Consider the following 16,257-nt stretch of genomic DNA (forward strand, 5'->3'; position numbering starts at 1 on the left):
AGAGAACTATGGTGAATAGAGAGAGATCTACTTCTTGATAGAGAACTATAGCCAATAAATAGAGAGGGATAGATAGAATAGAAATAGAATCTCAATAGAAAACTATGACAGCTAAATATACGTCTATCTAGATATATATCTATGTCTTTATCTATCTAGAGAAATATAAAATAAGTAGATATTTATATCTAGTTTGAGAACTCTAATAATAATAATAAAGGTAAACATCTGCATCTAGAGAATCACAATAGAGATAGAGAACTATATCTAGAGAGAACTATAATATATATATCTATAGCTAGATAGAAATTATAATAGATTTGTAGACAGATATATAAAGTTAGATATAGAATTATAATATATAGATAACTATATCTAGAGAATTGTAATAGATACTACATTGAGAGAATTATAACAGGAATAGATATATCTATAGAGAACTATAATGGGTATATTTTTATTACTTTTTATTTATATATCTAACATCTTTATAATATGTTTATTTGGTTATATTACTTTATGTTTATTTACAGTTATATATTTACCTGTTGTCTCTCCCTCTCCCATTAAATTCCTTTACCATTTTGCTATAATAAATAATGAGCAGGATAGTTTCAGAGAAGTCTGGGAAGACTTATATGAACTGATGCAAAGAGAAGTGAGAAGAACTAATAGAACATTTAACATAGTAACAACAATATTACAACAATAATCAACTGTGAAAGACTTAGTTAAACTAGTTACTATGATAAAAGACAATACCAAAGGACTCATGAAAAATGCTATCCACCCCCAGAGAGAGAACTGGTGAAGATGAACTCTGAGTGTAGATTGAAATGTAATTTTCTTCACTTTTTTTCTTGCTTTTTTTTTAACAACATGGCTAATAAAGAAACAGTTAAAATTTTTTTCACATGTAAAATTGATATATTACTTATCTTCTCAATGTAGGGAAAAGAACAGGAGGGATGGAGGTAATTTGGAACTCAACAAAAAAATTGTTAGTGAAATAAAGAAATAATAATTTAAAAATAAAAAGAATATAAGTTTTTTGTGACTAGGAATTGTTTTCTTCTTTCCACTTGTATCCCTAGTGTCGAGTACAGTATCCAGCACAGGGTAGGTACTTAGTAAAGACTAAATTGAATATGGGATCCATACCTTAAATCTAACATTCTTTCTGTTGTGCCATGCCATTTGATGACAATCTTCCTAGATATATGTCTAGCTTTCCAAGAAAGAAACTAAGAAAAGTGAGACAAAAACTGGCTTTACCTCCATAATGTTGACAGCGCGGCCCATGACATGGATGGTCAGGTTGGCCATGATGGATTGGGGAAGGAAGGAGGCTGGGGAGAAGAGCAGAGTGGCTTCCAGATTGGCACCCATACTGCTAGAGGCTGGAAGGGAAGATATTAGGGTCAGGGTTCATCTCATTGTTCTATAGCAGAGCAGTGTTTTTAAGTAACCAGTAGACTTTGAAACTGGGTTTAATACCACAGGGGACAAAGACATCCTTCCCAGCTGTCTATTGACATTGAAAAGGGAAAGGCATTCATTTTAGTCTCTTCTGGAGTAAGAAACAGATGTCTAGGGAGGTCACAGGGACAAAGACTAGGAAAAGAACGAATATTTTATTGTAGTTCAGTCATTTTTTAATCTTGTCCAACTCTTTAAGAACCCACTTGGGGTTTTCTTGGCAAAGATACCAGAATAGTTTGCCATTTCCTGCTCTAGCTCATTTTATAAATGAGGAAACTGAGGCAAATTGGATTAAATGGCACAACTAGTTAAGTCTCTGAGGTCAGATTTGAACCCAGGAAGATGAGTCTTTCTGACTCCAGACCTAGTGCTGTATCCGCCATGCCACTTAGCTGCCAACTATGCATATGCTAATATGCACATTAGCCAGACTAATAGGGAAGGTAGTACAGATAAAAACAAGTACTGATAATTGTAACAAGAGATCCCTGATTGAAATGGTGATGCAAGACTGCAATGTGATGCAGTATACTGAAAACTGCCTTGAAAAGTTCAAGTGTAAATTTTGCCTCTGGCAGTGTGATGAAGCCAAAGTCTTTAACCTGTAGATATTTCAGAAAACTCCAAGAGCAGGTATCAACCTGTATTTATAAAAGGAGTTTTCTCACCGGAAGTTCCCCATACCAATAAAATCACAGCTAAGGTCCCAAAACAAAACTATGCCAATGAGAAACGTTTCCCAGGATAACCCAGTGCTCGCTTTAGCTAGTCTCCAGAATGCATTCACTCTATAAATGTTTAGTGAGAGTGCCCTATGCACAAATGTCTATACTAGGTACTAAGGAAGATACAGAGAGAAATAAAATCCAGCGCCTTCCCTTGTGAATTTGACAGTCTAATGAGAGACACAAGATAAAAACAAAGAACTACCAGAGAAAGCAGAAAATGGTAAGTCCATGCAATAGGCAAAAGGGAGAGAGAAACTTCAGGCTGGAGCAATCAGAGATGGCTGGGTGGAAGAATTGGCATTTATGCTGTCTTGAAAGAGGGATAAGATTTCAACAGGCAGAGACTGAGGAAAGATTCCAAGTGTTAGCAAAGGCAAGAAAGGAAGGAATATATTCGGGGACAATGAATAATTGTCCAGTTTGGCTGAAGTGTATAGTCTATTCAAGGGAGTAATATAAAGCTTAGGAAAAGGATGTGGGGGCCAGGTTGTGAGGGTCTGAAATGGCAAGCTTCCATCAAACCTCTTCCAAGAATTATTAACAAGGTGGGGAAACCAGGTTAATTGGGCTTGATCATACCTGAGTGAAAGGTGACATCTGAATAGGAGGAATGTTTCCACGTCTCGACTTCAAATTCCTGGCTGAGGACATCATCAGGGATGGAGTCTCGAAGGGAACGTTTGAGGGGGTCGTCAGTCTCCAGCAGCTCAGAGAGGTGGCTCCAGACAAAGGCTCCCACTTGAGCCAGGAAGAAATAGGAATGAAGAAAGACATAATCAGTGAGGAAGAGAGCAATATTCTTACAAAGTTGAGTCTGGATGCCATATTTTGGGAAGAACATCAGGAAGCCAGAGATTATTCAGAGAAGGACAAGCAAGACTGCCAATGGCCTTGAGATTGTGCCATATGATGATTAGTTAAAAGATCCAGAACTATTTAGTCTGAGGAAGAAAAGCATTCAAAGGGAGAAAGGAGTTGTTTCAAGTTTTAAAAGAACTGTCACTTGGACCAGGATTTGGGTAGAACCAGAAGCAAAAGGTAGAAATTGCAGACAAACAAAATTAGACTCTATATGCAGAAAAATAATAATTAGTCCCATTCAAAACAGTGGAATGGCCAGCCTGCCCTAAAAAAAAAAAAAAGAGCAGGAGCTCTCTCTTTAACAGTCATCACAGAAAAGGCTCCATATTGGGTTCAAATTTGTTGGAAACATTTTAGAAATTCTCCTATTAGAAAATAATAAATGGCCTCCGAAGTCTCTTCCAACTCTGAAATTCTATTATTCTGCTGAGAGATACTTAGTTTCTCAGGAATCCTACTTTGTAAAAGAAGATTACATGTTCCTCCATACCAGTGCTTGCTTCCCCAGTAATTTGTTTCCAAGGTTTGTGCCCTTGCCTGGGAAAATGGAAGCCAAAGGGTTTTAGAAACCTGGAAGTTACATTATAATCAAGATCCTGATTGTTTGTGGTCAGTTCAGCCTTAGGGTAAAGAGACTCATGGTCCCTGAAACACTTTATAGGAGAGCCATTTTCTCAGTTTGGGGAAAAGAAGCAAATATAGGATCTAGCATTCTCTGGGTTTCTGGCTATTGTGAGGCTCAAATAAGATAATTTAGGATAAAAGGATTAGAGTTGGAAGGGACCTCCAAGATCAACTAGTCTAATGTTCATAATGAGGTAGATGAGGAAACTGAGGCCTAGAGAGGTTATGCTAAAAAATCATTTGGGGAAAAACAAAACAAAACTATAAAGCACTCTACAAGTAATAGAAGTTGGGCATCCAATGTTCAAGTCCTATACTTGTGACCTTGGATCTCATCTATAAAAATATAGGATAAACTATAAGCTCTCTCAGGTTCTTTCCACCTGAAAGTCTATGAATCTTTCTTATCATTCTTATCTACCATTATTATTACTTCAACATCATTTTGTGTCAATGTGATCCATTTCCACCACCAAGGACCATCTGCTCTAGTTTGTGTGAACCTGCCCCACCAGATTACAGGACACCATTATGCCCTCTGGAAATACTCTTTCCCAGTCTAGAACTGGGTGACCCTTCCCCCAAGTCCTGTGGAATACAGCCAATATCGCCACTGACCTTGACTGGACTTCTCTGCTGCCTGGGTTTCACGCACCAAGGCAAACGTTTCCTCGCTGGGACATTTCATAAGGAAGTAGTAGGCAGTCGTGCGGATTTCAGCATCCTCTTCGGTGGCTTGGTATAGCTGAGCAAGTCCAGAGTGCTATCTCGAGCAAACGGTAAGGGGGCAACACAATTTAGACTAATGATAACGATAAGAATGCCTCACATTTGGGGAGCTCTTGGTAATTGATAAACTCAATTCAGCAAACATATTTTAAGGTCTAAGGTCGAATAGCTAGGAAATATCAGAGCTGAACCTGGGGCCCCTCACTCAAGGAATAGTGCTTTCCCCACACTACCACCCTGGTGCCAACAAACTGTAGCAACCATGCAACCATGCTCACGTTCACAGAGCAAGGGATCCTCCGAAAGGCCTGGATTGCAGCCAGCCGTATTTCAGGAGCATTGTTCTTTGAGACTGCACAGGAGCTCAGGACAGAGGCAAGAGGGGCTGCCGCCAAGCCTGCATTGCCAATGGCCTTCAACACGAGCTGGAGCTGAAACCAAATGGGCAAGTTAGGGCATGGACTAGTCCCTACCTGGCATGCAAAGCTATAACTAAGATGAAGACACTGGGGCTTTTTCCCACGGTGGTGTACTTCCTTCCCAAAGCAAAAGGAGATATGAGAGCCCAGGCAAGTTGGTGCCAGGATAAAGAGGAGGCAAAGATGGGGTCTTTCTAGAGAGATGCTATTTCTCAAGACCAGGTGTAGTGAAATACCCAAGCATCCAGGGCATGAGCAGCAGATGGAGGTAAATTCCCCCAGATCATTTTTTATCCAGGGGCCCAAGTTTCTCTGGGGAGAAAGATTATGTTCTCTGGACCTCATTTCCCTCATGGAGAGGGGGTACCACAGGAGGAAATGACAAGCTCAGAGGAGCCCTTTCAAACCACTTTCTGCCCAAAGGAAAGGTAATTTTGAGGGACCGGGTCTATAGGGGTTAGGGGACAAGGACTGAAATGTTCTGGGGCAGAAGGTCTATTTATTTGCACTATGTTCAGACCAAGAAGGAGAGTCCAGACTCAGCACAGACCCAGGAGAAGTTGAATGAATCCAGTTCCTCAGAATAGTTTGCAACAGTTTGACCATCACAGTTGTCATTGCTCTATTTTGTTGTTTCTCCACCCAGCGTTACCTTCATCTTTCTCATCATACCTTGCTGTCAATCCCTCCAGATTCCAGATCTCCTTACCCAGCCAATGTCCTTGGACCCCTGAGAACTACAGCTCTCTCCTAAGGCTTCTCGAAGGATCTGCATGAATGAGCTCACTCCTGGGAGTCGCTCACAGACCCCACCCGCCATGCACAGGTTGTGTACCAGGGCAGAGATGGTGAGGAAGGCACTTGAACTCACTCCTGGGGACTGCAGCAAAGGCTAGAAACAGAAAGAGACTCCAACATCAGAACCCCCCTCTTCATATACAGACACTCAAAGATATGGATTTCACATCAGTATCAGGTAGGTTTCCCATGGGATTAATTGAGAAGTCCTCAGGGGGATGGTCTTCCCTTTGTGTTCCACTTAAACTGCTGGACCATTATTCATATTATATATTAAATTATATTAAGTATATATCATTAGATAATTAAATTATGTATTGTACATAATATATTAAACAAAATATATATTAAATTGGGCTATTATTTATATTATATATTCATTTTTTAAAGCCCTTACCTTCCACCTTAGAATCAATACTGTGTACTGGCTCCAAGGCAGAAGAGCAGTAAGAGCTAGGCAATAAGGCTTACATGATGTGTCCGGTGACAAATAGCTAGTAAGTATCTGAGGACAAATTTGAACTCAGATCTTCCTGACTCCAGGTCCAGAGCTCTATCCACTGGTATATAACAAGAACTTAAGTGCTTGTTAAATTAAATTGAATTATTAATTCACTGCCATATGGACTTTTCAGACTTACAAAGTGATTTCTCTATAGAGTCCTAAAAAGTAAATAAAGACTATTAGTCAATTAATCAACAAACTTTTATTAAGCTCCAGACACAGTGATAGTGCTAAAGATATAGATAAAAATTAAAGAGTCAGGCCTAGAGACGGGAGGTCCTAGGTTCAAATCTGGCCTCAGCCACTTCCTAGCTGTGTGACCCTGGGCAAGTCACTTGACCCCCATTGCCTAGCCCTTATCACTCTTCTGCCTTGGAGCCAATACACAGTATTGACTCCAAGACGGAAGGTAATGGTTTAAAAAAAAAAATTAAAGAGTCCTTGGCTTCAAGGAGCTTATATTCTATCATTGCAGAAAACCTTCCATACTTCCTACAGTTTTACATATCTTCTCTTTGTTCCTCATTACCCCTTGCTCCCCACTTTCCTAGGTAAAAAGAGTTTCAAATGGGATCAGAGCTCATGAGCTAGAGTTCAGACCATGTTATGGGAAAGAGACAGAATTCAAAGGCAATTCCCTGGAGTAGTCTATCTTAGTTGTGTTCCTTGGCAGCCTGAGCACATCCTAATGATGTGGAGATTGAAATGACAAAATTGGAGCTCTTTGTTCCCTGGCTTCAATTAGAACTCAACACCTTTCTCATACTCTCTCCAAGGTCCTGACCTCAAGTGGGATTCTTGGCCAAGCTATGCAAACTTGAGGAAGGAAGGAAGGAAGGAGTCATTAGATCAGCAAGACAACTTGTTGCTTTGGGGGTGGGGAGAGAAAAAAAGGCAGAAGGAGATTATTGGAAGGAGAGAAAGAGGGGAAAAGAAGAAGCTAGAAGCACACAGTCAAATTGGAAGCAGGGAGGAATGATTGGGCAACAGAATTATCATTTATGGGAGTCCTTTCTCATAAATGACTCTTCTACCCTATTAGAAATGCTTGTCACTCTTAATTCCAGTGTTACTGATGGCTCCCATGCAAGAGACAAAGAGAACCTTCCTTCCAGATCAGAGAGACAAACCAGTTCCAATTACATGGGTTCATCCTCTAAGATATCACATTTAGCCAGGACAATGTCAGATCTTCTCCAGTCCTATCAAAGGCTTACTGCAACTCACACATCAGGAATCATCAAAAATTATCCAAATTGATGTAAGTATGGTCTTTTCTCACTGCAGTTATAAACCTGAGTAGTTCAGACACCTCCGACTCTCAAATACAAATGTGTAGCTGTCAGGGATGGCGAATCACTTCCCCAGAGGGCAATTAATGATTTCAATCTAGTCTAGAGGACATGGATTCAACTTTCAGCTCTGCTATTTACTACTTGGATAACATTGGACTAATCATATAAGCTCTCTGGGCCTCCTTTCCTCATCTGTAATATGAGAGGTTTGTTTGAGAAGCAGGATGATATAGTGGACAGAGTACTGGACCTAAAATTAGGAAAACCTGTGTTCCAATCTGGACTCAAGTATCTATTAGCTATGTGATCTGGTACAAGTCATTAAATTTCTCTGGGCTTTAGTTCTGTCATCTACACAATGAAGAAGTTGGACTCAATGACCCCTAAAATCCTTTCCTGTTACAAATCTATGATCCTATAGGAGTAAATCCTACAGTTTATACTTTATTTTTTTAAAACCCTTGTTTCAGTCAAAGAATTAATACTGTGTATTGGTTCCAAGGCAGAAGAGCAGTAAGGGACTAGGCAATGGGGGTTAGGTAACTGACTCAGGGTCACACAGCTAGGAAGTATCTGAGGCCAGATTAGAACTTCTCTGAGCCTCCTCTTAGTCCACTGAGCCATCTAGATGCCCACCCCACCCCACCAGCTAATACTTTTAACACATAAGGTAGCACAATAGCCAGATGAGCCTTGAAGTTCTTGCTCTCAGTCCAGAATCACAGGGATTTCCCTAATCTGTCTTGGGTAAATTGTCAGATTCATTGGCAGGGCTACCACTTGCCCTCTTGAATAATCCAGAGAATATCAGGGTCAATTCCAGAAAAAGAACAGAAATTTACTCACCAGCAGTAAATGAACCATGCCAGATGTGGGCTGAGGGACAAATGCCAAGGACCAAAGGAATGATTCCGCCTCATCATTTTCCACATCTCCAGACATGATGAGCTCCTTCATGAGGGCAATACAAGCTTCTGTTCCACAAGAGGGCAGAGCATCCACCAGGGGTTGCCTGAAACAGTCATGGGCTAGTCAATGGTCACCATCAACATAAGTCATCCCCCTACCATGATACCTCCCCCAAAATCAGTGTAGTTCAGGAAACTCAGGAATATATCTAGTCTTTGTGCTTTCCCATACAAATTGAAGCTGATGGGAATGGGACAAGGATCAAGGAAATTTCTATTTGCATATTAAGTAAACTATGCATAAATTTCTTATAATTGAACATCTAATTTTGTTGAGTCTCTTCCTTGGGAATTATCACACCCCATGACATTTCTAATATTTTGAGTTATTTAGGTCTAATATGGAATAGTAGATGAAGTAGAAAGTGGTTTTGAAGTCAGGGAGACTTGAATTCCAATTACCTCAGACATTTATTAGCTGTGCAACTATAGGCAAGGCACTTAAACTGTATTCCTCAATTTCCTCTTCCATAAAATGAGGGCCCATTCTAGCTTTAAATCTATGATCTTTGGAACACTAATTCACTGTTGATGGAACTGTGAATTGAACCAGTCATTTTAGAGAGCAATCTGGAATTTTGCCCAGAAAGTTGCAAAACTATGTGTACTAGGTCTATTGCCAAAGGTGATCAGGGAAAAAAGGAAAATAACTTACATGTTCTAAAGTATTTAGAACAGCTCTCTTTGTGGTGACAAAGAACTGGAAACTGGGGGGGATGTCCATCAACTAGGGAATGACTAGACATGTTATGGCATATGCTTTGATGGAATACTACTGCACCATAAGAAATGATGAGCACATTAACTTTTAAAAAACATGGAAAGGAAATAATGAAGAGTGAAACAAGTAGAACCAAGAGAACATTATATACAGATTCAGAATTAATGTTTGAAGAATAACTTGTGTGTGTATACTTCCAGAGAAAGAACTGATAATTAGTTTGGAGAGAGACAGAGACAGAGAGGGAAGGAGGAAGAGGGGGACACCTGGGAATTTTAGTGTAACCAAACAATTAATTAATAATTAATTTAATTTAATTAATAAAAATATATGATCTGATGATCTGTGATTTCATTGGTATAAGGAACATTCCCAGGGCAGGAGCCTCCTTTACCAATACAAATCATATACTCTTATAATCTAAGACTTGCTTGAGGCATTGAGAAGTTCAGTGACTTGTCTATAGAGAGTGTGTGAGTATATGTCAGAGGCAGGACTTAAACCCAGGTCCTTCTGACTCCAAGATCTGTTTTTTGTCCACTGTCCATGCAGCCTCTCAGTTTTCAAAATACTTTCACATTCATAAACTAATTTTATCCTCCCAATCCTTTCTGTAAGGATGGAGGGGCGGGTATTACTATTTCCATTTGTCAGATGAGGAAACTGAGGTTCAAAGCACTAATGTGATGAGCTCAAGTTCCTATAACTAGTCAGAGGAAAAACTGGAGCTTGAAGCTACTCATATCTTCTGAGAACCAAGTCTACTGCTCTTTCCAAACCATACCACTTCTAAAGGCTGTGACCAGGATTGGAGAGTTAGCAAACAAGGCTAGAAGCACAACTCTTGTTGAAAGGTAAATTTAAAGGATGGGAAATAAACACAGAATTCTAGGATCCTGAAGTCACAGAATAGAGGGGATGAATGTCTTAGAAATCCCCTTTCTCCAAACACAAAGGGCAGCAGGACCTGGGGGTGAGCCTCTTAGACTCATTAGCCCTGGCAAGTGTCAATCACAGGCCATTCTTCTAAGAAAGCCAGAGAAGAACAGAGATACTCCATTGTCAGCAAGCAGAAGCAGAGAGCCCGCTGACTGTGGGACTTTGGATAATGACAACAAACAACAACACAACCACATCTTGTTTGTCCAGTCTTCCAAAGGCTTTTTTCATAGATATCAGTATAAGGACTTAGGTCTTTGAAACCTAACCCTGGGTGTGAATTAAGAACTGTGGGAAGAAAGGGAAAGTTTTTTGAAGAGGGTATCTGCCTTGAAAAACTCTTTGATTATATAAAAGCAGAGCAATAGGGGGAAATGAAATGTCCCGAGAGAGTCTGCCAATCTTAAAGAATCAGGACTACATCATCTTCCTTCAATGGACTGACCAACCACCAGTAGTATTCCCCAAAGGCTGCTATGGTCGGAATTGGTATCATCCAATGACCTCTAAGAAGGCAGAGGAGCCAAGAGAAAGAAGGAACAAGTCCTGAGCCTTCCTTCTGTGCTGGTCTTAGCCTAGTGGGTAGGTGTATGTCTTAGCAAATCCTCCTGGAAGGTGAGCCAAGCAGGGCTTTGAAGCTCACTTATTCCCTCTTAGTTTTCTTCTGGTATTTATGGTGCCTCTCCACCCATGGGTTCTACTTGTTGACCAGAGAATTCCAGAGTCCAGCAGGTTGTGATGCTAGCAGAGTGACCCCCATCACTGGGCATGTTAGATACATATCCCAACCCTGCCATCTTCCCCCTCCCTCCTCCTGACTCCTTTCCCCAGGAATGGTACCCAAGATGTATTTGAATGCTAATTCCATCTCTGAGCAAGAGGGTCCTCTTCTGTGGGAAGGAACAATACTAGCCTTTATGTAGCCTGGCCCTTCAGCTCTTTATTCTGTGGCAGGACAGTGCTGGGGTCCGTGGGAAAGTCCAGGCTGCCCTGCCCAGTTTGCTGTCCTGGCAGACTTCCCAAGACACACAGCAAAATTTGGAGAATGAGTCCCAGGTCAGTGTCACTCAGGGAAAACAAACCGAGAGACAGATGGAGGGGTTTTATTATCTATCTCTGTGGCATCCAAGTTGCACATGAGGTTAGGGCATCACCCGGAAGAATCCCAAAGCCCAGGCAAAGCTGTCCTGATCTTTCCCCAGTTCATCACTCTGGGAAATAGCCTCTTACCAATTGTCTCTGCATTTAAATGAAGATCTTCGCCAGAGATCCATCAGTGAGTCAGCAGACAAGCCCCTCAGCTCGAATACCAGCTCCATGAAGAGCTCTGCAGTCTGGAAATAAAGGGGGAAAATGTGAGTTTTCTGGAATGTTCACTAGGCAGAGACTTTGAAAAGTCTTCTTATCCATCCCACTGCTTCCAAACAAGGCAAAATGAACATCCATGGCAAGGTTCCCAAATAGGGCCATGGTCTTAAGCAAGTCATTTCTCCCCTCTTTCTGGGCCTTGGTTTCCTCATCAATAAAATGAGTCCCAGATAAAATGCAGGAAATAAACATTTATTAAGCCACTATCATGTTCTAGACACTATGCTAGGCAATTTATAAATATTTCACCAATAGGATTTGAACTCAGGTCTTCCTGAATGAAGACCCAGTACTCTATTTACTCTGCTTCCTAGCTCATTTTTAAAATCCATTTCCTACTTCCAGACAAAATCAGAGATTAAACATCCTCAGTAAGGATCCAAAATAGAGCAAATATTTTTCCCTAGATGGCACTATTCAGTGAGTCAGTAAATAGTCTGGCAAGATGAGTTTGAATCCTTCCTCTGACACATACTAGCTGTGTGTCCCTGGATTAGTCATTTAACTTCCTCAGTTCTCTCATCTGTAAAATAAAAGAGTTGGACTCAGTGGCCTCTAAAGGCCCTTCTAGCTTTAAATCTGATCTTTTGAATCTTTCTAGGCTTCAGTTTCTTCACCTGTAAAATAGGGCAGTTGGACTGGATGATGTCTAAGGCCCTTTCCAGTTGCAACATCATAATCATTTGATCAAGATTCTTACCTGGTGAGAATTCCCACTGTAAGTTGAACTTTAAAATAAGTCAGCTTTGGGGGCAGCTGGGTGACTCAGTGGATTAAAAGCCAGGCCTAGAGATGGGAGGTCCTGGGTTCAAATGTGACCTCAGACACATCTGAGCTATGTCACCACTTAACACCCATTACCTAGCCTTTAATGCTCTTCTGACTTGGAGCCAATACAGTATTGCGTCTACAGTGGAAGGTAAGGGTTAAAAAAAATGCTTACAAAGAAATAATCAAGTATATTCAGAGAAGTGACCTCTGATCTCCAGAAGGATTCAGGAAACTTCCATCATATCCACAAAATATACCTTCAATCTCAGGAATAGGTACAAACTAGACAGTGGCCAGAGCCAAATATCCATTCACATTTTTCTAACACTTTAAGGTTTACAAAGCTCCCCTCTAAAGTAGGTAATGAAAATATCAGTCATTTTATAGATGAGAAGAAAAATTAAATGACTTGATAGGGGGTCACATAGCTAGTAAATATTAGAAATCAGGACTCAAACCCTAGCTCTTACTTTTTCTCTTTCTTTTGCTTTTTAAATATTTTTCCATGTTTACATGATTCATTTTCTTTCCCTCCTCTCTTCCCTCCCCCATCTGAGAGCTGACAAGCAATTCTGTTGGATTCTACAAATGTTATCACTTGATACCTATTTCCATATTATTCATTTTTGCTATAGAGCAGTTTTTTAAAGCCTAAACCCCAAATTACATACCCATATATACCTGTGATAAGTGATATCATATGTTTTCCTTTTACATTTCTACTCCCATAATTCTTTCTCTTAACGTGGGTAGAATTCTTTCCCATAAATCCTTCAGCAGTGCCCTGGCTTGTTGCATGACTACTAGCAACAAAGTCTATTGCATTGGATTTTTCTACAATGTTTTACTTTCTGTTTACAATGTACTTCTGGTTCTGCTCATTTCGCTCTGCATCAGTTCATTGAGATTCTCCAAGTGCATATGGAAAGCCTCCAGATCATCAGTCCTTACAGAACAATAGTATTCCATCACCATCATATACCACAATTTGTCTAATCCTGGCTCTTTCTGACCCCAAGACCAATTCTCTTTCCCTAGTACCTTGCTGCCACTAAAATATCTTGTCTCCTGACTATTTGGGACCCGCATAGGCCCAGTGGCACAACCTAAAGCACAGTTGAGGTTCCAAATGCCAAGATTTTCTATCTGTCCCAGAAAAAGCTGTTTTCATAATTTCTTCAGCCTGGTTTCTATGAATGGAGCCCTTGTGGTGGAGAATTCTCACTCAGCCTGAGATGAGCTAGGAAACTAGACTCCCTCTCTGGCCTCGTCCAGTCTGCCACATGGTACTTTCTAGACAAGGTCCTGTTGTCTTTTCCTAATTCCAATCTGGGTCCCTAAATCTGGCCAGGATCTCCAAGGGGCCAATGTGCTCCCTCCTGGTCTCCTCTCACCTTCTGGACTCCAGTTGGCTCCAGTCCTGGAGTTGCTAAGGGTTTGGGAACTCTCTGAAAGGTGTTCAGTTCTTCTGAGCACTTGGCATTTTCTACAGGAATCCTTCATCTTAGACGTTCCTCTCCCTTTCCTGAAACTGTTGGGCAGAGAGCCAGGCTCTTGGGAAACTCAGGCATATGTTTCCCACTTGCTAGTGATTTCCTTTCCATCAGCAGCTCCTTGTGTTTCCTGGATTCTGAACAGATTTTTCCTTTAAAATAACTCCTCTTTTCATATTCTCTTGTATGCCAAAGCATCTCCCAGCCAGGGTGCCTTGTCCTAGATGCATTCACTGACTGGTAGAGTGAATAAAGGGATGGACCTGATTTCAGAAAGACTTTGGTTTAAATTCTCTCCCAGTCACTTACTAGCTGAGTTAAGCCTGTGTAAATCACTTCATCTCGCTCAGCCTCTGTTGCCTCTTCTATAAAATTGGAATAATAAATAACACCTTCCTAACAAGGTTGCTGTAAAGATCAAATGAAATAACATATGGGGGCAGCTGGGTGGCTCAGTGGATTGAGAGCCAGTCCTAGAGATGGGAGGTCCTGGGTTCAAATCTGACTTTACACACTTACTTCTGAGCTGTTTGACCCTGGGCAAGTCGCTTAACCCCAACTGCCTAGCCCTTACTACTCCTTTGCCTTGGAATTTATATTTAGTCTTGATTCTAAGACAGAAGGTAAGGGTTTTTATTTTTTTAAGAAAGAAATGATGAATGAAATGAAACATGGAAAGACCTACATGAAATTGATGGGAGCTGACAGTAGTAAGAGGTAGTAATAGGAGCAGGACCCTTATATTCTAAAATCTCACATTTCTCATCAGAGTTAAACATAAATTGCAGCATTAGTCAAGCATACATTGCAAGCATGAATCACTAGTACTGGTTCCGTAATATACTATACTGAGCAATCAGCTTTGTGCCTAATCTGTTCTATTAATTACTCATTTTGTTCTTTACTTACCTTAGTTCTGAACCGTCAGGACCCTACTGCATCCCCTTCCCCACATTCCCATTCCAGAAGGGCAGGAGACCTCTCCCACACTGAGAAATGAAGACAAGGTAGACAATGGGGAGCAAGTGACCTGAGCACTGGGGCCTCTGGCATTCCAGAAGACTCCCCCAAGCCTGCACATGCTCCTTATTCCCTATAGCCGGTGTCAAACCCCAAAACACACTTCCACCTGAATTTGGTCATCCAGGGTTTTTCAAGCCATACCAAGAAAAGGTGGAGATTTCTCTGGAAGCTACCAGAACCTCAAAAAATATGCAAATCTTGATTGATACCTCGAGGTCCAACTCCACAGATGGGGTTGTGACGCCATGTCTGGGGCTGCTACTCCATTCCCTACTGGGCTATTCCATCAACCGAGATCTTTGGAGCTGCTATTCCATCAGCTCCAGATAGGCTACTCTATTAGTCCCCAAACTAATCCATCTGCCCTAGGGCTACTTGCTTAGCCCCAAGGCTATTCAGAGAGGGGAGGGGGAGAGAGAGAGAGAGACAGTGGAAAGAGAGAGAGAGATGTGTGTGTGTGTGTATATATATATATATATATATATATATATATATATATATAATATCACCATAAACTTCTTCTTCAAATAAAATTGTTTTCTTACTTCTAGATTGAACAGAGTTTGAGTCTCTCATTCCTAGGGCAAGACCTTGCTACAGATGTGTTTCTCCCACAACAAAATTATGAAGAGCAAAATAAGCAGAACCAGCAACAAAAATGGGATTATCTTTTCATTCTCCTCTGTGTCCCTAAATCTGTGGCTTTCCCTGTCCTTTATCGCCATTCCCAATGGGTCTACCTGCCCCCTCCTGCAACAGAATTGCTGTTTGAAGAATAGCTTGTATATGTCCACCTCCAGAGAAAGAACTGATAAATAGAAATGAGCAAGGAAAAATATCAGTATGACAGCTGAGTTGAAAATGGATGCAATGGGGAAGAAATGGTAGCATGGAGACCAACCAGCAATTTCCTTGGCACTTCTCTTCCCCCTGAATTAGTGTGACATTTTCCAAATGATCATTTATTCCTCTCCCCTATCCCCCAATCCCATGGATTATCAAGAGCTTTCTGGAAAGACCAACACTTAATTCCAAATTATACCTCCTTTCCCACTGGGTTCCTTCCAAGAACTCATGACAGTTGGACCCCTCCCCCCAATCAAGGACAATGAAGCTGAATTTGTTAATGCTCAAATATTTCTCTCCAGCAAACCCCCAAAATGATCTGACTCACTCCCCATCTTTCCTCCTCTTGTTCCTTTATATTTAGGTCCCACCTACTTTTTCTTAGCTATTATTCCTCTCTCCACTTCCCTCATTTAAACTATATCCTCGGAAGTTACACATCCATTTTGTAAAGTACCAGACCAGAGAGATTCGCTCTTTTTGTACGCAAATTTTGTTTTCTGATTAAAAAGAGAAATTTCACCTCCCTCCCAGACAACTATAAGGAACTTAAAGCCCAGAAACCAAAAGGCAACCCTGTCAGCCTTCCCAAAACCCTCTAGAGGATGAGATCCTGACAGAGACTTGTTCCTGCTTGAAGTAGTTTTTGAAATGTCATTTTAACATGTACCCTGCTTCCCTCTCTTC

The 16,257-nt window shown here is 40.9% G+C and overlaps 1 protein-coding gene across 1 annotated transcript in view; it reads right to left on the reverse strand.

The window, feature by feature from the left end:
• LOC103099164 (uncharacterized) overlaps nt 1-11,396 on the reverse strand; it is a 148,558-nt gene extending 137,162 nt beyond the window's left edge. Inside the window, exons 1-7 of the mRNA XM_056806147.1 lie at nt 11,300-11,396; nt 8,288-8,453; nt 5,553-5,735; nt 4,703-4,855; nt 4,314-4,458; nt 2,790-2,948; nt 1,276-1,400 (exon numbers count right to left, since the gene is read on the reverse strand). Of these exons, the coding sequence (XP_056662125.1) occupies nt 1,276-1,400; nt 2,790-2,948; nt 4,314-4,458; nt 4,703-4,855; nt 5,553-5,735; nt 8,288-8,453; nt 11,300-11,388 (1,020 nt within the window). The 5' untranslated portion in view covers nt 11,389-11,396. The remainder of the gene's footprint in view (nt 1-1,275; nt 1,401-2,789; nt 2,949-4,313; nt 4,459-4,702; nt 4,856-5,552; nt 5,736-8,287; nt 8,454-11,299) is intronic.
• Nucleotides 11,397-16,257: the final 4,861 nt, after the last annotated feature.

This window comes from Monodelphis domestica, chromosome 7 (assembly GCF_027887165.1).
Source record: "Monodelphis domestica isolate mMonDom1 chromosome 7, mMonDom1.pri, whole genome shotgun sequence".
NCBI classification, from domain to species: domain Eukaryota; kingdom Metazoa; phylum Chordata; class Mammalia; order Didelphimorphia; family Didelphidae; genus Monodelphis; species Monodelphis domestica.